General features: G+C 37.1%; 1 protein-coding gene and 1 non-coding gene across 2 annotated transcripts in view; both read left to right on the forward strand.

Moving 5' to 3' along the window:
- LOC133664272 (zinc finger protein 135-like) overlaps positions 1 to 23,441 on the forward strand; it is a 36,315-nt gene that overhangs the window by 11,092 nt on the left and 1,782 nt on the right. The window contains exons 3-4 of the mRNA XM_062068785.1: positions 10,578 to 10,927; positions 16,140 to 16,251. Coding sequence (XP_061924769.1) covers positions 10,578 to 10,927; positions 16,140 to 16,251 — 462 coding nt within the window. The remainder of the gene's footprint in view (positions 1 to 10,577; positions 10,928 to 16,139; positions 16,252 to 23,441) is intronic.
- On the forward strand, positions 7,749 to 7,820 carry trnah-gug (transfer RNA histidin (anticodon GUG)). The gene has a single exon. It is a non-coding gene; the product is annotated as a tRNA-His (tRNA).

Here is a 23,441-nt window from a genome sequence, read left to right on the forward strand (position 1 = left end):
GCATTTGAAATTGCAGGAAAAAAAATAGTGCTGACATTGCAATTCATAATAGCACTATTAACCAGTCATTTTAATAGTTTAAACAATTTCAAACATTTAACTCATTCCTTTACAGAATAAACACATTTGCAAAAACAAACATTAACATACTATTGGTTGTATTTTATGAAAATAACATTACCACAAAGTTGAGAAGGAGCAAAGATCTTCAATATTTGTATGTGAGAATCACAAAGAAATCTTCTGGGGGAGGATGACGCCCCTACAGGGGTTTGGTTTACAAACTTTCAGCCCCACCTAAAACAAAATTCACCAGCCGCCACTGATTATGATGCACTCTCATTTCAGGCAAAGTATAAGACAATACTTTCTTAACAGTATAATTGTAACCAGGAATAAGTCTTCAAGTAACAATATTCAAATACTAACATTGTTGGGTAAGACAGCATTTGGTTTTATTCTGAATCCAGTGAAACAGATTGGTGGTTTTAGCTGATATAAAGACTTTCAGGTGTTTATATATGTTTAAGTATTTGGCAGACGCTTTTATCCAAAGCGACATACATAAAAAATACATATAAAACAATCACTGTAAACATTATCATTTAAGGGAAGAATGTAATACAAAATATCAATACAAAGTGTCAAGACAGAATAAACTCTCTGCTGTTGCAACAACAGAGTTACAGTCTATAGGTCCCTAAAATATATAGATATCTAATGTATTCATACATTGTTTATGTAGGATATACGCATGTATATATAATCTAATCATATTGTTTCTTCAACTTAAAAATAGCTGACTGTTTTTTCCCCCTTCTCTGGGATTATATTCCCAGTTTTGATCTCGGACGTCTGGTCATTTATAGCGTATAAGAATATTATATTACTGTTAAGCAAACTATGAATAATAAAAACGCCAAAACATGTGTCCGTTATCATAGCTACACGTATGACAAAAAACGCGTGAAAATCAGTGGTATTCAGTGAGGTAAGATGAATTAAATTTGCTGACAGTTCATTGCTCCTGCCAAATGAATTGCACTGAGTGGAGCGGATCACCACTCCAAGATGGCGGCTCCGCGTCTCGTCTGCGCCAGTAGGCAGTAGCGCTCAATGCTGCGTACCCTTATAAGATGTCTATGGTTATAACGTTAGCAGTGAGTTTACAGCCTCACTGATTTAACTACACAGCAAATAAAAGTCATGTTACTTAGCCAATAAACGTTAGCTTACATTCAAAACTTACCCTTCTTTGTGCAACTTCAAATGTCGAACGAAGTTGGAAGTTGTTGCGTCTCCGTCTGTAATATTCCAACTGCGTGATTTGCATACGGCAATTCGTTTTTTGTTGACCAAGTCGTAGTTTTTATACCCGAACGAAACCAACTTTGGCATAATTGTTTCTCACTGCCGCATTGTTTGACAACTCATGTTCGGTGGTTGTCCTGCAATTTGATTGGATGAATGCTGTGTGATGAAAACAACGTAGATTTAATTTGATTGGCTGTTGTACTGACAGCACACCAGCTGACACGCAGCACACACGCTGATAGACACAGACGTATAAAATGAAAGATACGGAGCGCTCCCAAATAACTTTTTAAGGTTTGGGTTTTGGGGAAAGTAGCAAGTCATGTCAAGTCAAAAGGCTCAAGTCCAATTGAAGTCACAAGTCATTGATGTTAAAGTCTAAGTCGAGTTGCAAGTCTCTTCACATTTTGTCAAGTCGAGTCTAAAGTCATCAAATTCATGACTCGAGTCTGACTATATATATATATATATATATATATATATATATATATATATATATATATATATATATATATACATATATATATAGTTACATATATACATACATACATATGTAGTACACATACATACATATGTAATACACATATATACTATATATGTGTATTACATATGTATGTATGTGTACTACATATGTATGTATGTATATATGTAACTATATATATATGTATATATATATATATATATATATATATATATATATATATATATATTATACATCAATGTGTATGTATGTATTTGTGTATATATCTATACATGTGTATATATACTATAAATACATATATACTATATATATGCATATATATGTATATATACACTGTTTGTATATACATACGTGTATGTGTATATTTACATTATCTATATATATACATATATGTACACATGTATACATACTTATATATATATGTATACAAATGTTTATATGTAGAGGTGTGTATTTATACTATAAATACATATATACTATATATAAGCATATATATGTATATATACACTGTTTGTATATACATACATGTATGTGTATATTTACATTATCTATATATATATACCTATATGTACACATGTATACATACTTATGTATATATGTATACAAATGTTTATATGTAGAGATGTGTATTTATACATGTACATGTGTATTCATGTATATATGTACATATATATATATATTATATATATATATATATGTATATATATATATATGTACATATAATATATATATATAATATAAATAATATATATATAATAATATATATGTAATATAACAATATATATATATATATATATATATACTCTGAAAACAGTCGGCTTTCTGTCCCCCGTCAAAATTATTTTTAGCACAATGCGGCCCCCTACTCAAAAAGATTTGGACACCCCTGACATCTAACATGTCGTAGTTATGTGTGAAACATACACCTTATTTTAATGCTACTAACATTAAACTGCAAAAAATAAGGAGAAAGTGTTGGTCTCTTCTAGTAACTCCTAAATGTTGTCAAAAAGTAAAGCAACCAGTCTGGACCTCAGTTTGTAGAGAGATGTTAATTTTTACGGGTTAATGAATGTACTGCCATTTTTGTTTTAACCTCTCTCGTGTGCTATAAAAGCTGGTGCTTCCATTATTACACATTATTACAAATGTGTGCAAATCCATCTAATCCAGGCCTGGGCATTCTGCGGCCCGCGGGCCACATCCGGCCCTTTGTGCGTAACTGTCCGGCCCGCGTGAGACCAATCATAAATTACAAAATACATTTAAAAAAGTATCTCTGTAAAGTGTGCAATACAACGGTGCTGCTTTTGTTTTGAAAAACGTTATTTGTATTACTTCCGTGTGGACGTATGCGCGTGTGTGATTGTGAGTGAATGTGAACAGCGGCAATCACAAATGACAAAATAAAGTTTAAAAAACATCTATGTCGTGCGTGCAATACAACTGTGCTGCTTTTATTTTGAAAAGTGTTATTTATGTGCGTATGTCCGGGTGTAACCTGTGAGTGAAGGTGCACAGCGACAAGTGATGAGACGCTAAAAAGAGAAAAGTTGATGAGGAATGGCGTGTTTCCAACAAGACATGGACTGCCAAGTATTTCTTTACAGAAATTAAAGGTAAAGCCTTAATTTGCTTAATTTGTGGTACACAGGTTTCTGTGTTTAAAGAATATCATTTGAATCGCCACTACACAACGAAGCATGAGGAAAAATACCGGAATCTGTCTGATGAAGAGCGCGCAAGTGTGGTTGATGCGTTGATGGTTAAACTGCAAACCCAACAAGGACTTTTTGCCATATTTCACACTCCCAGAGATGCAGCCGTCAGGACAAGTTTCGCCAGAAAAAGTAAGGCGTTTTCTGACGGAGAGTTTATTAAGGAGTGCTTATTGGACTCTGTTGCGCTGATATGGTCGGAGACTTTGACTGTTTTTCGCTGGCTTTGGATGAGAGCTCTGACGTACGTGACACCGCCCAGCTGCTCATCTTCTTACGTGGGATAACTACAGAGCTTCAAATCACGGAAGAGCTGGCAGCCATGTAGTCAATTAAAGAGACAACCACAGGTAATGACTTGTTCACATAGGTAAATGCGTGTTTGGACATGTTAGGACTGAAATGGGACAAGCTGGCAGGTGTGACAATCCAATCCAATCCACTTTATTTATATAGCACATTTAAACAACAAAATGTTTCCAAAGTGCTGCACAACAATATTAAAAACAATATTCAAATATTATCCTTAGCTCCACCAATGACTGAATAAAAACAAAAAATAATTACATAAAAAACAATATAAAATAAATATGATTAAAAATGATTTTTAACAACAGATGGTTGTCCATATCTGACGGGGAAAAATGTTGGATAATGCAGGATAAAGTGACAGAAATTAACCTTGTGCAGAAATGGACATTTTTGCATTGTATTATACATCAGGAAGTGTTGTGAAAGACAGTGTTAAAAATAAAACCATCAAAAGCAATCTGCTTTTGTATAAAGTTAAGTTAGGTTAAATTAAATTATTATTATTATTATTATTATTATTAATTATTATTATTATTATTTATCTTACGGTATATCAAAAATAATATTGAGCTAAATTTAATTGAAATATTGTCGGTGTGACCCTCCAGCAGTGCTCGGGTTGCTTATGCGGCCCCCGGTAAAAATTAATTGCCCACCCCTGATCTAATCCATCCTTGACATATTAAATTGCTAAAGAGGAAGTGGTAGTCAAACCTTCGGTAGCTCATTCGGTAAAGCGGAGCACTGTAGTGGCGAATACTGACATCCGTAGGTTGCTGGTTCAACTCTGACTTGAAGGATCACTCACTCCTTTTTATGTGATGTCATTGAAAATATAATCAATATAATGTCTGACATTCTTAGAATGTCACTTCAAAACCATTACCGCTAGGATTTTGGCCTCTATACGGTATCTTTTTGGGATGCCTGCTACTATAAGACAGGTGGGTTTCTGCTTTTTAAATCTTATTGATTTCAATTGGTATATCAGCTTTTTTGGACACTTATTTTTCCCCCCTAACCGTGTGTGTGTTGGTGTATTTCTATGTTCGCCTTCCACAAACATTCCTGAAAAGTTTACATGCACTCAATGATACTTCGCTGAACTCCTCTTCCAGACACAACTACTTACAGCTCCACAATATATTACAATGACCAATCACTCAAAAAAGAAAAAAGTATTTTAACTTCATTTGTGGAGACCTTCCGGTGGGCTGTGGGCTGGTCCAGGCGTCAACTCGCGCAAGACAGCCAAAGGATCCGGGTTACGGCACCAGTTGCTTAGATCTTCAATTTTAAAGGGTTAAGTCCGTGAGGTAAATTATACCATATACCATTTTCTTATATGATTGGGGAGCTAGCATGTGTTTGGATTTAGTCATGGAATCCTTTAGAGGATTATTCTACTAAGGTCAAAAAGGCACATGTCCATCACAAGCACTCCAGAGAGTGGTGGCTCTTGCCCCCATGACAACTGGAATCCAGGTTTGGATTTTAGGAGTGATAATAAAAACATTAGCAACATCTGGTAGGAAGCCCCCACATATAGGAGTAGAGGATAGGGGTTGGAGGTCACCCAACTCAAACTGATCAAAGGAATAATGTCAAGGAAAGATTGACTGGCCAGACTGACCGGCTCCAAGGCTAGAACTACAAAGAGTAAGGGTTTCTGTGTAAAAGGTATTTAAAGGACAGTTGTCCGAGAGGATATCAGAAGAGAAATCGGGCCCGCTCTTTCTCCTGAAGCTGTGGCTCCAGTCTGAGGCTCGCGGAAACAAATAAAGCTTTTTGTTTGACGATTCCTCGTTGGCGTCTTCTTGGCTCATCACACAGTCACACGACCAACCGATATACAACATCCGCCAAGCACACTCTGAAGATGGTCACTCTACGCACATGCTTTTGGCCATCTTGCTGCTCCTCCCTGGCAGAGAGATTTGGACGTGTGTTTAGTCAACCAATAATGAATCAAAATCATGTCTTGTATCTTGAGGTCGACACAAAATTGGAACCATAACAGCTGTATGAATCTGGGAATTAAAAGGAAGGGTCCGGAAGAAAACTCGGGCCACTGCCATGGCTGACAAACCGTTCAAGCAGTTCTGAGGGACTATTCCAAATCCAAAGGGCCCATGGGCTGCAGCGGTTTGAAGGCCAGACAGTAGCCAGAGTAAGGCCAGGCTGAGGCAAGCAGAGATCCAGGTTATGGCAACTAAAAGGCAAAGCGAAGGCTCGCAAACATGCCCGTTGGAGCCAGTGGAAGGCCAGGCTGAGGTTAGTACCATGAATTGATTAACGTGGACCCCGACTTAAACAAGTTGAAAAACTTATTTGGGTGTTACCATTTAGTGGTCAATTGTACGGAATATGTACTGAACTTTGCAATCTACTAATAAAAGTTTAAATCAATCAATCAATCAGTGAAGGTCCAAGCTGCAACAGGTAGAGGGCCACTAGATTTTAAAATCTAATAAAAGCAACCGGGATACCCTGTTTTTGTAGTAAGCCTAATGTAAACGACATGTTGCTTGGTGTAACACACTTACGATACACAACCTAAGCTACAATGAAGTGTCCTTTGCTGTAGAGCTGGTGGTGCACTGGGTAATGCGCCTGGCTATAGATCAGCCGAATCTAGGTTCTAATGCTGGCTAGCTCAATAATCTTTGTTAATTAAATAAAAATTATGTTAGGTCTGTGTTTGGGAGGTTATTTTGCAGGCACAAAAAAGTGTCTTGCCATTGATGTGTATTTCTGGCCTTGTCATCCTAGTCCGGACAGAAGGGTGACACGGCAGTGCGGCTGGATCAAAAGAGACGTCGGAGACTCTTTACTGAACCAAAAGTTGTTTTATCACAAGTGAGCGTCATTATACAGGACTGCAGTACCTGGAGGAGGTCAAGTCCAAAAAAATGATGCACCCCTAACATGGAGGAGCCGAACCACCTTCTTATATTCCTTCTTTCTCAGTCAGGGTGTGTGCTAATTCAGGACAGTAAAACCTGACCATGTAAGGAGATGTTCGTGTGTAAGTGACTAGGAAGACAACAGACGTATACCATAACTTGTAGGTTGACGTTTAAGATAAACACATAGTCTCTCCTCCAGGATAGAGCTATCACTTTTGCATTCCAAAGTCTGAATTTATTGCTTCTTCTCGTGAGAGAGTTAACCCAGTCCACATGCGAATGTCCAACTAAGGCTCCTTAATGTATTATGGGTTCAACCATCATTTACTTAAACCTGGTGGTTCGCTTTCTCCAAGTTGAATATAAACACTCACCTTATGTAGAACATGATATGAGTTAATTAATTCACATCACCATGAAAGTCTACAAACTTTCAAACATATTTTATCTTTAATTTTAAACTTGAAGTTGTGATACTCAGGGTAGTCAATCGAAACAAAGCAGGCAAGAAAAAGATGACCAAAGCAATAAAAATTGGACTCTCGTTCTTAACGGTTGTTCTCTACGACACAACAGAGTGAAACCAATCTTCCCTGAGCATGTCCTCCTCTTGTTGAGTATAAATTGTCGGGGCTTTGGCACCAGCATTTAGACTAGAGATGACCGATCTAAACCTAAGACTAGATCTGACCAATCTAAGTCTAAGACTAGATCTGACCAATTTTAAGTCTATGAGCATGAACTGATAAGCCTGCTTGGATGAGAAGCGAAACGTGGTCTAGGACAACCCAGTTGCGATCCATCGAATAACCTGAGATTACAACGACCTGGATGAATGAGAACATCCATTGACATTATTTGTTCCGTGAGACAGTAATTCCCCCAGAACATTCGGTGCTAGCACACTGAAAGAGGTTCTATTCGTTGGCGTCGTTCAGAGTGCCACTGAAACAGATCACGTAACATTAGACATCAGCAGAGAAGACACTTTACCAATCAGGATGTGCCTCTACAGCCGTGATCGTATAGTGGTTAGTACTCTGCGTTGTGGCCGCAGCAACCCCGGTTCGAATCCGGGTCACGGCATTCAGCCATTTTTCAATCTACTTTTTTTCGATGATTTTTGTTTGGCAATGTGCTGGAACAATATTGCGCAGGGGCCATTTTTCTTCTTGGGGCACAAGAAACCCTGTTTGGCATGGGTCATAGTGCAACTGGAATCACGTAAATAAAGGATGTAGGATTCACATTATCATCAAGAAATGATCAGAGCTCACCTTTCAGTTAGCTAAAGCATTAATTGAAGCAAGCTATCGCTAACAACCAAGACTGAACAAAAACACACAACGCTAACTGTTATTAACAACTTCCCCCATCAGACCATGACAACAACAATATGAAGTAAAAACAATAAAACATTGAATATAAGAGTATGTGATAGTCAGATTTAGGCCTTGTTCATTTCGCAGGACCTCATTATTGTTTTGAAATCAGAAACATCAAAAAGCTCAAATTTGCTTAATTTACGAAATACTAAATTTGCTAAAGTATTGCGTAATACCCATCCTGCTTTGTAGTGGAATTATATGGGTGTCATTTTAACATGTGTATGATGATAGCCATGTTTTTTCAACAATCAGTGGGCCTGTTACGTCGTGTTACAGTGTGTGTTGACTCGTGTTGTTTTTGACTTGATTTGTTGCTATTTTATTTGTGTCATGTCTTTGTGATCATGTTTTGTTTTAGTTATGTCCTGTTGGTTTAAGACTCTTTTTAGTTCCTGTTTACGCTCCATTGTTTGGTTACCATGTCAACCCATTAGTTTTCACCTGTTTCACGTTTTGGACTCACGCACCTGTTGCCAATCATGTCACCATTATTTAAGCCTGTCCTTTTCTGTTGGTCGTCCAGGCGACATTACTTCGTTTACCTCTGATACCCATGTACCCATGTTACCTGATGATACCCTCTTTTATCCTTGATATCATAGTTCATGCTGTTCTTTCTGGTCACAGTAAGTGTTTATTTGTTTCATGTCCATAGTTTTGCCTTTGTGCTAGTTTTTTGTTTTCATAGCCAAGTTTGTTCTGCGCCTTGTGCGCGCTTTTTGTTTGTTCCTTTTTATAGTCAAATTAAATCATGTCTTTACCTTCACGCCATGTCCAGTCAAGTCGTCTTGCATCTTGGGAAAACAATCCACACAGTAATTTGCGTCGCCATAGTCCAAGTCATGACAATTTGCACCATGGGCAAGAAAGGTTGTTTATGATATGCACGGAAAAAAGTAATACACATTTTTATTGATTAATCTTCACAAACCACAACGACATCCTCGAATCTGGACCCAGGGGGAGAAACGAGAAAAAGACAAAGGTAGCAGGGAGGTAACGTTAGCCTACATGAAATTATTTGTCTGTTACAGAATGTGATAGTAACCTGGCTTTTTAGCATTAAGCTAATGTTACATGATTCGGCAATTGCTAATCAATAAATAGCTAGTTCTGTTTTAACGTCGGGTTAATATTGTGGAGGGGGCTAAATTGTTATGGAAAATAATAATGTAACGTTAGGTAATTACTGTACTCCCACCTTACATTCCTCAGGGACATTTGTATTAGATCTTTTAAGCAGGTGTTTTCTGTTTACATTGTTATTGCCTTCTGGTTAGCTAATGTTTGCCCTGCAGGTAATAGTCACTTTTCCACCCCTTTATATATTAGGTATAGTTGTAAGCCTAGTTGGTAAAGTGCACATCATTAATGTTAATTAAGCAATATCACATGAGAGGGAATGCTGTTTTTTAATTTGAGCACTGCTGTGATTCGGTTAAAGATAATCATAACATAACATTCTCATATAATATGTTAATTTGCTTTCTTTAAGTAAAAAAAAAGGTCAAAGACAAAGCTATTCGGTTTCTTGTGAGTATATACACTTCACTGCCGATGTGGGGGGGGGGGCGCCACCTAAAATCTTGCCTAGGGCGCCAGATTGGTTAGGGCCAGGCCTGACCCTAACCCTAACCAAATAACTCTAAATTAAGTCTTTGTTACTTAGAATATGTTCCCCATACTAAAGTGTTACCAAAAACATATAACATTGTCTTGAATTTGAAAAAAAAAAAAAAACATTTTATTTTTCACTAAAGAAGGGTTCTGTGAATGAGCATATGACACTGGTGGGGTTCAGTACCTCCAACAAGGTTAAGAATGAATCAATTTAAGTGGACCCCGACTTAAACAAGTTGAAAAACGTATTCGGGTGTTACCATTTAGTGGTCAATTGTACGGAATATGTACTTCACTGTGCAACCTACTAATACAAGTCTCAATCAATCAATCAATCAAAAAAGAACCGATGGTCTAAATGTAGTTGCATTAGAAAAGAGTTAAGCATGGTCTTTGGCGACATCTAGCGGTTAAATTAAGTAACTACAGTGTAAAAGAAAATATGTCGCCATTGCGCGAAAGAAAGCAGAGTATCGGATTACATCTGAATGCAGAAACCTCGTTGCACACAAAGGCTACATCGTTGCACACAAATGCGCAGTTAAGGCTATATTTAACACACATTATAAGCATTTTAACCTGAATTGAACTTGGTCTGGAAATGACACAGTACTGGTCACAATCCCCCGATGACGTAATAAACCGGAAATGGCGTTAAAAACTGGATGGCCCGAATAAGTGCACATGTAACCTAACAACTCAAAAATAAAAACATTTGTTTACATATATTTTAAAAAATATTTTCACAGCGATATTTATTTTTTAAAAGACGGGGTAAGTACATTGCACCACTCTCCAGTCCGCTAGGTGGTGCTAATGCATCTATCAGACTGAGACGAAGAAGATCCGCCATTTTCTTCAGTCAACAAGCGGTCTTGGCGTGTAAAGCGGGAAGGCACACTTCTAACGATGGAACCTCGACATAACTGCAGTGTTGTCGGCTGCGCGGGTGGTTGCACGTACTTATATCGCCTCCCACACGCCAACGATATCAGAGCAAAGTGGATTAATTTCATTTACGGGGGAAACGTCCCACATTCCGTTGGAAATTGTCTTCTGGTCTGCGCCGACCACTTCACGTCAGACTGCTTCAGCAACCTGAGCCAATACAACGCCGGGCTGGCATTGAGACTGAGGGTCAAAGATGGCTCCATACCAACTGTTGGAGCTACGAGAGAGGGAAGTGTAAGTTTTCAAACATTTTGCTGTTTCCTGGCGTTTCGAGAAGCCATAAACCGGAGGAAGCGAGTAAAACATGTTTCCAAAATGGCGGCTGGGGTACGCATGCGCAGAACGGCTTGTTGCACACGGACCATTTATTTATTTATCTGTGGCCGTATTTATCAAGCTTCTTAGAATGACTCCCATGAAGTCTGCTAAGAGTTGACTTATGAGTAAATAAATTCTTCGCTGAAAGCTGCACTTAAAAGTTAGTTATCAAGCGTCTTACTCACACTTTCAGCCAAGTGTAGGACTGAATCTTAAAGGCCTACTGAAATGACATTTTTTTATTTAAACGGGGATAGCAGATCCATTCTATGTGTCATACTTCATCATTTCGCGATATTGCCATATTTTTGCTGAAAGGATTTAGTAGAGAACATCGACGATAAAGTTCGCAACTTTTGGTCGCTGATAAAAAAAGCCTTGCCTGTACCGGAAGTAGCGTGACGTCACAGGTTGAAAGGCTCCTCACATTTCCCCATTGTTTACACCAGCAGCGAGAGAGATTCGGACCGAGAAAGCGACGATTACCCCATTAATTTGAGCGAGGATGAAAGATTTGTGGATGAGGAACGTGAGAGTGAAGGACTAGAGTGCAGTGCAGGATGTATCTTTTTTCGCTCTGACCGTAACTTAGGTACAAGCTGGCTCATTGGATTCCACACTTTCTCCTTTTTCTATTGTGGATCACGGATTTGTATTTTAAACCACCTCGGATACCTCTTGAAAATGAGAGTCGAGAACGCGAAATGGACATTCACAGTGACTTTTATCTCCACGACAATACATCGGCGAAGCTCTTTAGCTATGGAGCTAACGTGATAGCACATCAGGCTTAAATGCAGATAGAAACAAAAGAAATAAACCCCTGACTGGAAGGATAGACAGAAGATCAACAATACTGTTAAACCATGGACATGTAACTACACGGTTAATGCTTTCCAGCCTGGCGAAGCTTAACAATGCTGTTGCAATGCCATTGTTGCAATGCCATTGAAGCTAACTTAGCAACGGGACCTCACAGAGCTATGATAAAAACATTAGCTATCCACCTACGCCAGCCAGCCCTCATCTGCTCATCAACACCCGTGCTCACCTGCGTTCAAGCGATCGACGGAGCGACGATCATAGATGCGGTCGGCGGCCCGGAGACGGAGGAAGTCAAGGTGAGGTTGGCGGCTAGCGCGTCTGCTATCCATCTCAAAGTCCTCCTGGTTGTGTTGCTGCAGCCAGCCGCTAATACACCGATCCCACCTACAACTTTCTTCTTTGCAGTCTTCATTGTTCATTAAACAAATTGCAAAAGATTCACCAACACAGATGTCCAGAATACTGTGGAATTTTGAGATGAAAACAGAGCTTTTTTGTATTGGATTCAATGGTGTACCAATACTTCCGGTTCAACGATTGACGTCACGCGCATACGTCATCATACATAGACGTTTTCAACCGGAAGTTTAGCGGGAAATTTAAAATTGCACTTTATAAGTTAACCCGGCCGTATTGGCATGTGTTGCAATGTTAAGATTTCATCATTGATATATAAACTATCAGACTGCGTGGTCGGTAGTAGTGGCTTTCAGTAGGCCTTTAAGTTCCTGATATACTAGACTGACCATACGTCCTCTTTTCACCGGACATGTCCTCTTTTGCGGGGCTGTCCGGGCGGAGTTTCTTAAATGCCTCAAATGACTGGCATTTTGAGTTAGGGTTGCATGTATTTTCAATGTACGTTCAGAGTTAAGAAGGGGTTAAAAACACAACAAACTGTGAAGGTGGGCGCACGCAGCAGCATTCGTGAGAGAGGGGCAGAGACAGAGAGAGCGAGAGAGTTCCGATAAACGCGCATGTGTCGCCAGGGTCTGCTTTTTATGGATAGATTTATCAGATTTAATTTTTTATTATCTATAGCAGGGGTGTCAAAGGTGTGCGGCCCACAGCTAATGTTTTAAAGGCCCACGGCACATTCTAAAAATACTATTAAAATAAACAAAAACATAACAAAAGTGAAATAAAAAAGCTTAAAGGTGGAATGTAATTTAGAAAAAGTTGCAATGTTGACTAATAAAACAAAGCTGTTTTTTTTTTTCTTTCAAACTGTCATTGCTCAAAACATAATATTGAATCAAAATCATTGTTATTATGAATTATTGACCTATCCAAGGTTCCCATTACTTCACATCAAATATTCCACTAAGAAAAATATTTTTGGTGGAAGATTTTGCATATTTTGTGTGTTTGCCATTAAAAACATAGTTTTGTTTGACAAAAAAGGGCGGAAAACAAATAAAGAAAAAAACAACATAAAAAAAACTAAAACATTTTGAAATGAGGAATAGATCTGAAGTTGAGGTAGACTCCAGAGATTTAAGCGTTCAATATAAAATGTATGTCTGCCCTGGCACACCATTATCATCATTTCATGACCCAAGCAAAACACTTTTTACACTTTTACACTGAAATAAATACACCTACAACTTATTCAATAAAAACATGGAAAAAACTACCAGCAGCGGTAAAGTTCAGATCCATGAAGGACAGAAGAAAGTGAATGAGTGTTTATAACTGAATACATTTACATATGTATACACATTTGTTTTCTTTTTTTATTATTGTTTTTAATGAATTAAGTAACGTTTATGACAACCTTTTTCCAAAACACAATATAGAATGTGGGATATAACAGGATAATGCATACGTTTATCATTTGTTTTCAAAATGCTTACAAAAAAGTGGGACCCCAAAAATTTACTGTGGGACCCCATTTTTATGACTTGATGGGGTCCCTGGGACCCCATTTTGAAAATTCCTAGCGCCAACACTGCTGTCAACAGAGGAGAAAAAATGCTTTATTTAAATACATATATTATTTATGAAGCAAGTTGGAGTATCATTGGCAAATGTTCACTTAGTCCCGGCCTTGGCACGCATATATGTGTCCTCTTTTTGGGATTTCACAATATGGTCAGCCTATGTTATACGCTGTTATACAGTATATGCCTTATTTTTAAGGCGCTAAGAGCGGAAGAGATGACACGTTGTAGTGGAGCGGAGGTTTTTGGAAAGAAAGTAAATAAAGTGGTCCTCGTGTTTATCCCGCATAGCAGCAGCAAGATGAAATAAGTCTTCGTTCTTTCTGACAAGACGACGCTCCGCCGTTGCGAGCTGCGGCTAACTGAGATGAAGCTAACCGACTAGACGTCATTCTTTAGCGGGACCTTGATCCCACCGCTGCCACCAATGTGTCATCACATCCGCTCTTAGCGCCTTCAAAATAAGAGCTCAAGGCATATACTGTATAACAGCGTATAACAGGAACTTAACATCACAAAGAGGAAGGCCCATAAAAATAGGTTACAACTGTATCACGATATAGGTTTTTGTATTGCTCGATAGCGATAATTATTGATATGTTTTATGACCTTTTGGTAAATAAGGACCAGGAGAAAAATACATTACATGTCGCCACTCAGTCCTTGGCGGCAGTGTTGGATTGGAAAAAAATAGATTTTATTATACAAATTTTGCTGCACGATATATTGACCTAGAAAATATTGCAGATAAACGATATTATGGCCATTATTATTCTTTTTTTTAATTTTTTTTTTTTAACCACTGATGTAATGATAATACATGATAGTTAGAGATGTCCGATAATATCGGCCGATAAATGCTTTAAAATGTCATATCAGGAATTATCGGTATCGTTTTTTTTTATCATCGGTATTGTTTTTTGTTTTTTTTATCGGTATCGTTTTTTGTTTTTTGTTGTTGTTTTTTTTAAATAATTAAATCAACATAAAAAACACAAGATACACTTACAATTAGTGCACCAAACCAAAAAAACTCCCTCACTCATTCACACAAAAGGGTTGTTTCTTTCTGTTATTAATATTCTGGTTCCTACATTATATATCAATATATATCAATACAGTCTGCAAGGGATACAGTCCGTAAGCACACATGATTGTGCGTGCTGCTGGTCCACTAATAGTACTAACCTTTAACAGTTAATTTTACTTATTTTCATTCATTACTAGTTTCTATGTAACTGTTTTTATATTGTTTTACTTTATTTTTTATTCAAGAAAATGTTTTTAATTTATTTATCTTATTTTATTTAATTAATTTTTTTTAAAAGGACCTTATCTTCACCATACCTGGTTGTCCAAATTAAGCATAATAATGTGTTAATTCCACGACTGTATATATCGGTATCGGTAATTAAGAGTTGGACAATATCGGATATCTGCAAAAAAGCCATTATCTGACATCCCTAATAATAGTAATAATAAAAATATATCCTTTCAAATGCGATAAACTTGTATTTTTCGTATATTTTAACATTGTAACTGGAATGTAAACCTTAAAAGACCAAGTTAAATAAAACAGACATATAATGACTATAAATGCACTCTGTCTGTAAGCAAATGTATTAAAATGTTGTAGTATGTAACCAAAAAAAATATTAAAATGATGTAGTATGTAACATGTCCTCATGATATCACATAAACCCAATAAAAATAACCAAAAATGTGCTCAAAGAGTTAATATACAGACGCTAAAATATTTTAACCAAGTTGTATTTTTTTAAATACCTGAAATAAATAGCCACACAATCTAATTTCTTGGCAGTGGAAGCATTAAATATTGTTCTGGCTTCATATTGTTTTTATTTGCGTGTTTAAATTCCGGACTATAAGCCGCTACTTTTTTCGTACACCTTGAACCCTGCCGCTTATAAAACTGATTTTTCTTCCCTGATGGTCATAATACAAATAATAATTTTTAAAAAAAAACAAGCAAATAGACTGAAAAAGTGTTTTCTTTGTGCAATGGCGCCATCTTTTGGACAAATTTGCTCACTGTAGGTACTGCAATAATGCTTCAAGAGCGGTAGTAGAGTGTTTTTCCTCTAAAATTCAGTGGGTGGGGCTTATAGATATATACAAAAATGTGTGTATGTTGGGATGAACATATATGTATGTATAAAATCCCCTGAAGAGCAGGGAAACCTGCGAAAACAGGCTTGTACGGATGAAATAGCCTCTGTGTCTTTTCCTGACCTAATGTAAATATGGATAAATATATTAAATGTTTGATATTGATATCTGCGTTTTGCTGATTGTTCTTTCAAAAAAAACAGATGCATTAACGGTAACTTGGTGTTTAGACATGCAAATCTGGACCGGTGCCTGCAAGACGCCACGGACCCTGCAGGACGGACCCAGCGACCTTGCACGCCGTTTCCGTGAAAACTGTCCAATCTGACGTCAGATGCACAGGTTTGCTTAAAACTTATTATTGTAAACATGGTGCTTTATTTAAAGACACACATACACATAGTATCCGTACAGGAATAAATGGTGTGTACAGAACCGGGCTGTTTGGATTGTAGGTCTTCGTGCTTGAGGGTACTTTGGCTTTGACACGTTGTTTACTTAGAACTAGTTTAATCTATGGAAAAAATTACATACCGTTCAGTGTTTCCCATAAACTGCCAAGATACCTGTGGCGGTGGGGGCGTGGCTATGGGCGTGGTCACCATGAGATCATCGAGTAATTTGCATAATTTACTACAATGATATGATTTTCTCTAAAAAGGCTAAAAAAATGTATACTTACTAATTAATACTAACAGTTTTGTTTTAAACGTCCATCCATCCATCCATTTTACAATATAATTACAACACTTTATGTACATATTTATATACAGATTTGAACAATAAGTTATTCACTGAAATATATTTATTAACTGTGGTTCTTACAAAAAATATATCTTATAAAGTATAAAAGCTAAAATGTCTCTTAAAGCTCTGCCCCTTTAATTAGTGCATACTAAATAATTTAACTTTAGCCTACTACTACAACCATATTATTTACCAGCAACATAAAGTGAAACAGAGACAGAGGTGTCCTGCCACAGTCAGTAACAAATAAAAAGAAAACAGTAGTGGTCAAATACAAATAAGGCAACAAGAGAAGTATCCTACACTTCGCTTTTGTAAAGTAAATCTGAACAGCCTATATGGGCATCTACATCAACTATATGATTTGCCTGAGAAGCTGGACAGGACAAAAAAAAAATTAAAAAAATATTTTTTAAATGTTTTTATTCGTGGCAGACGTAATTCTTTCGTGGCGGGCCGCCACAAATAAATGAATGTGTGGGAAACACTGCCGTTTCCAGACTATAGAGCGCACCGGTATGTAAGAGGCACACACTAAATTTTAGAGGTAAAAAAATTTGTTTCCATATATCAGCCGCACCAGACTAGAAGCCGCAGATATATACATTGTGAAATGAGTTATTTACACATACATATTTTGTGTAAATAACCCTTAATTCAGGGTTGTCAAACTCATTTTCATTGAGGGCCGCTTGTAACAACGAATGATATATGAATTTGCCTACACTGCAAAAAGTCAGAGTTAAAAAAAAAGAACAAAAATTAGGGGTATTTTATTTGAACTAAGCATAATTATCTGCCAATAGAACAAGAAAATTTGGCTTGTCAAAACTTTCCAAAACAAGTAAAATTAGCTAACCTCAATGAACTTAAAGGCCTACTGAAATGAATTTTTTTTATTTAAACGGGGATAGCAGATCTATTCTATGTGTCATACTTGATCATTTCGCGATATTGCCATATTTTTGCTGAAAGGATTTAGTAGAGAACAACGACGATAAAGATCGCAACTTTTGGTATCTGATAAAAAAAGGCTTGCCCCTACCGGAAGTAGCGTGACGTAGTCAATTGAACATATACGCAAAGTTCCCTATTGTTTACAATGATGGCCGCATGAAGTGAGAGAGATTCGGACCGAGAAAGCGACAATTTCCCCATTAATTTGAGCGAGGATGAAAGATTTGTGGATGAGTAAAGTGCAAGTGAAGGACTAGTGGGGAGTTGAAGCTATTCAGATAGGGAAGATGCTGTGAGAGCCGGGGGTGACCTGATATTCAGCTGGGAATGACTACAACAGTAAATAAACACAAGACATATATATACTCTATTAGCCACAACACAACCAGGCTTATATTTAATATGCCACAAATTAATCCTGCATAAAAACACCTACGTGTTTGTTATGCTAGCTCCATAGAACGCGCCAATACAATTGAAACACCTGATCAACACACACAATCACTCAGCCCAAAAGACCGTTCACCTAACCCAAGGTTCATAAAGCTTATATATTTTTAAAAAGTTACGTACGTGACGCGCACATACGGTCAAGCTATCAAATGTTTAGCAGCCAAGGCTGCATACTCACGGTACCTGATATTCAGCTGGGAATGACTACAACAGTAAATAAACACAAGACATATATATACTCTATTAGCCACAACACAACCAGGCTTATATTTAATATGCCACAAATTAATCCTGCATAAAAACACCTAAGTGTTTGTTATGCTAGCTCCTAGCTCCTCTGCTAGCTCCTAGCTCCATAGAACACGCCAATACAATTCAAACACCTGATCAACACACACAATCACTCAGCCCAAAAGACCGTTCACCTAACCCAAGGTTCATAAAGCTTATATATTTTTAAAAAGTTACGTACATACGCAAAAAAAAAGTTGCGCACATACGGTCAAGCGATCAAATGTTTAGAAGCCAAAGCTGCATACTCACGGTAGCACGTCTGCGTCTTTGTCATCCAAATCAAAGTAATCCTGGTAAGAGTCTGTGTTGTCCCAGTTCTCTACAGGCGTCTGTGTATCGAAGTCAAAAGTCCTCCTGGTTAGAGTCTCTGTTATCCGAGTTCTTCCATCTTGACTGCATCTTTTGGGAATGTAAACAAAGACGCGCCGGCTGTGTACTGTTGTTGCTGACTTCGTTCGAAAAATACGTCCGTTTCGCACCGACAACTTTCTTCTTTGCTTGCTCAGCTTCTTTCTCCATAATGCAATGAACATAATTGCAACAGATTCACGAACACAGATGTCCAGAATACTGTGGAATTATGAAATGAAAACAGAGCTTTTTTGTATTGTATTCAATGGGGAAGGCATACCTCTGTTCCCCGGGCTACGTCACGCGCATACGTCATCCTCAGAGGCGTTTCGAACCGGAAGTTTAGCTGCAAATTTAAAATGTCACTTTATAAGTTAACCCGGCCGTATTGGCATGTATAGCTCGGTATAGCTCGGTTGGTAGAGCGGCCGTGCCAGCAACTTGAGGGTTGCAGGTTCGATCCCCGCTTCCGCCATCCTAGTCACTGCCGTCGTGTCCTTGGGCAAGACACTTTACCCACCTGCTCCCAGTGCCACCCACACTGGTTTAAATGTAACTTAGATATTGGGTTTCACAATGTAAAGCGCTTTGAGTCACTTGAGAAAAAGCGCTATATAAATGTAATTCACTTCACTATAATGTTAAGATTTCATCATTGATATATAAACTATCAGACTGCGTGGTCGGTAGTAGTGGGTTTCAGTAGGCCTTTAAAAATACCTTAAAATAAGTATATTCTCACTAATAACAAGTGCACTTTTCTTGGTAGAAAAAAAAAATAGACCTTTTTGCTTAATCTGTTGAAAAATATTTTTAAATGAAGTAAATGCTAGTGCCATTATCTTGACATAATGATATGCGCTCGGCATTACATTTCTTGAAACCAGCAAACTTATACTAAAAACTAATTTATTGTTCTTAATGGAAAGGCAACAAGGCAAGCGCTTGTTACTCTCTGGGTCTCCTAGCCTCTCAGGCAAATCATATGGTCTAAAAATGCATTTTTCCATGGATAACATGACATCATCGTGCCAAGTGCGTGCTCTTTCAGTCAATTAGCGCGCATATATACAGCCCGGCCCCCGGCCAAATTTTTTTAAATTGTCATTTTGAAGAATTTATCTGAATGTGCATGAACTATTTCTGTTAAAAATTGTTTGAAATGTTAAATATTTTAGTTTTTTTCACGCTTGAAATAAGAAATGATTACTTTAAAAAAGTAGTTTCATACTCGTGAGTGTTGATGACACAGCTTTGCAACAGTTGATATTCTAGTTTCAAGCAGGTTTTACTCAATATAGGTCATCAAATCTCAGCAACAAGCTGTAATATCTTACTGAGATCATTTAGGAGCAAAACCCTTAAAACAAGTAAAACACTCTAACATAAAATCTGCTTAGTGAGAAGAATTATCTTATCAGACAGAAAATAAGCAAATACCACCCTTATTTGAGATATTTAATCTTACTTAGATTTCAGTTTTTGCAGTGTATGCATTTGATTATTATATATATTTTTACATACACTGTAAAAAAACAACAACTTTTTTTTACAGTAAAAAAATAGCAAATCAATCACCAGAATTTTACTATAAAATGCACAGTGTGTTTTGCAATATATTACGATAAAATCGAAAAATGTTACCATTGTTTTTATTTTATTCTCACAACTGATACTGTTTTATCATTAACAGTAAAAAAAACAACCATAGCTCTTACAGTAACAACACTGGCAGCCCAGTCAACAGAATTTCCCGTAAAAAAAAAACAGTGGTAAAGTTTTTTTCAACTTACAGTAATATGCTGTAAAAAAACGTAGCAAATTTTATAGTAAAATGTATTGTCATTTTTATAATGTACAATTGGATGGATAACTTGCTCTAAAACCACAAGTCAAGCAGAAATTTAAGTATTTTAACAAAATAAAATGTTTGGAAAGAATGATGATATATATTTTGCTATATTGGATGATATTAAAGTTTAAAAGGTATGCAATGTCATGCGGTACCTGCATTTTTTTTTTATGTTAAAAGGGAAAGAACAAATACATTTAGTAAGAAAAGATAAAGTACTTTATTGACGCATATTATTTCCAGGCCTTTGTGGGCCACATAAAATTGACATCATTGCCTTAATTGTTTACAAATGGTGTCTGAAACACGGCAGTAAAACGGCTGATCAAACAAAACAGAAGTCGTCACGGACCCACTAGCTGCGGAAGCCAGCTCTCCAATCAGCCAAACAGACTCAATATCTCCACGGTGACGTTTTGGTGAATTTACTGAAGAATTTGTGAAACTGAAACAATACAAAAATAATGCTATTGTCAGGTAATAACACTAACACAGACACTCGTAAACGTGTTAGCATATTAGCTTATACTAACGACGCCAGCTTCGTTACATTACGACGCGTGAAAACACTCCTACAGGCATCACACGTGGGACAGTTTAGTGAGTAAGAGTTGTTTTAGTTATATTGCAAAACTTACAAACGTTGCTTGGAGTGACGAATGAAGAATCCGTATATAGATGACTAGAACAGTGTTTGTCAACCTTTTTTGAGGTAAGGCACATTTTTTTCCATCTAAAAATACGGAGGGACACCACCAGCAGAAAACGTTAACTCCACCAGGTCCTCCTCGTGCCTTATTTTGAGTTTGTTGGTGTTTTCCTGTGTGTATTACTTTAGTTCTTGTCTTGTGCTGTTATTTTGGTGTTTTCCTGCAGCAGTTTCATGTCTTCCTTTGAGCGCTATTCCCCCGCACCTGCTTTGTGTTAGCAAGCAAGGCTACTTAAGTTGTTGCTATTCTTCTTTGTGTGGACATTGTTGCTTGCCATGTCATGTACGGATGTACTTTGTGGACGCCGTCTCTGCGCCACACGCTGCAAGTTTTTGCTGTCGTCCAGCATTCTGTTTCTGTTTACTTTGTAGCCAGTTCAGTTTTACTGTCGTTTTACATTACCATCCCTCTGCAGTGTTTCCCATAAACTGCCAAGATACCTGTGGCGGTGGGGGCGTGGCTATGGGCGTGGTTACCATTACATCATCAAGTAATTTGCATAATTTACTACAATGATATGATTTTCTCTAAAAAGGCTCAAAAATGTATACTTACTAATTAATAATAACAGTTTTGTTTTAAACGTCCATCCATCCATCCATCCATTTTACAATATAATTACAACACTTTATGTACATATTTATATACAGATTTGAACAATAAGTTATTCACTGAAATATATTTATTAATTGTGGTTCTTACAAAAAATATATCTTATAAAATATAAAAGCTAAAATGTCTCTTAAAGCTCTGCCCCTTTAATTAGTGCATACTAAATAATTTAACTTTAGCCTACTACTACAACCATATTATTTACCAGCAACATAAAGTGAAACAGAGGCAGAGGTGTCCTGCCACAGTCAGTAACAAATAAACAGAAAACAGCAGTGGTCAAATACAAATAAGGCAACAAGAGAAGTATCCTACACTTCTCTTTTGTAAAGTAAATCTGAACAGCCTATATGGGCATCTACATCAACTATATGATTTGCCTGATAAGCTGGAGAGGACAAAAATAAATAAATAGATTTAAAAAAAAATGTATTTGTGGCGGACGTAATTCTTTCGTGGCGGGCCGCCACAAATAAATGAATGTGTGGGGAAACACTGCTCTGCTTCATTGCCTTTTCCTTTCCCTTTTGTTCATTTTTGGTTGAAGCGTTACATACCTTTTTTACCTGCACGCTGTGGTCTGCATATTGGGATAACAGTTCTACAGCCGAGTTCTACACAGCACGGACACTAAGGAACGGCACAGTATTTGCAGATTCTAATTATTGATTTGCAAAAAATATTTTTTGGACCAATTGGGTGAAGTTGCATAATTTCCCACGGCACACCAGACAATATCTCACGGCACTAGTGTGCCGCGGCACAGTGGTTGAAAAACACTGCAGTGTTTCCCACACATTCATTTATTTGTGGCGGCCCGCCATGAAAAAATTACGTCCGCCACAATTTTTTTTAATTTTTTTTAAATTTTATTTTATTTATTTTTTTTGTCCTGTCCAGCTTCTCAGGTAAATCATATAGTTGATGTAGATGCCCATATCGGCTGTTCAGATTTACTTTACAAAAGAGAAGTGTAGGATACTTCTCTTGTTGCCTTATTTGTATTTGACCACTACTGTTTTCTGTTTATTTGTTACTGACTGTGGCAGGACACCTCTGCCTCTGTTTCACTTTATGTTGCTGGTAAATAATATGGTTGTAGTAGTAGGCTAAAGTTAAATTATTTAGTATGCACTAATTAAAGGGGCAGAGCTTTAAGAGACATTTTAGCTTTTATATTTTATAAGATATATTTTTTGTAAGAACCACGATTAATAAATATATTTCAGTGAATAACTTATTGTTCAAATCTGTATATAAATATGTACATAAAGTGTTGTAATTGTAAAATGGATGGATGGATGGACGTTTAAAACAAAACTGTTATTATTAATTAGTAAGTATACATTTTTAGAGCCTTTTTAGAGAAAATCATATCATTGTAGTAAATTAGGCAAATTACTCGATGATGTCATGTTGACCACGCCCATAGCCACGCCCCCACCGCCACAGGTATCTTGGCAGTTTATGGGAAACACTGCACTGGACTAGAAGACGGAACGACACTTCTACTTACAAGCCAAAACACTTACCAGAAAGAAACACTGTATAACTCC

This window comes from Entelurus aequoreus, linkage group LG14 (genome assembly GCF_033978785.1).
Source record: "Entelurus aequoreus isolate RoL-2023_Sb linkage group LG14, RoL_Eaeq_v1.1, whole genome shotgun sequence".
In the NCBI taxonomy this organism is placed as follows: Eukaryota; Metazoa; Chordata; class Actinopteri; order Syngnathiformes; family Syngnathidae; genus Entelurus; species Entelurus aequoreus.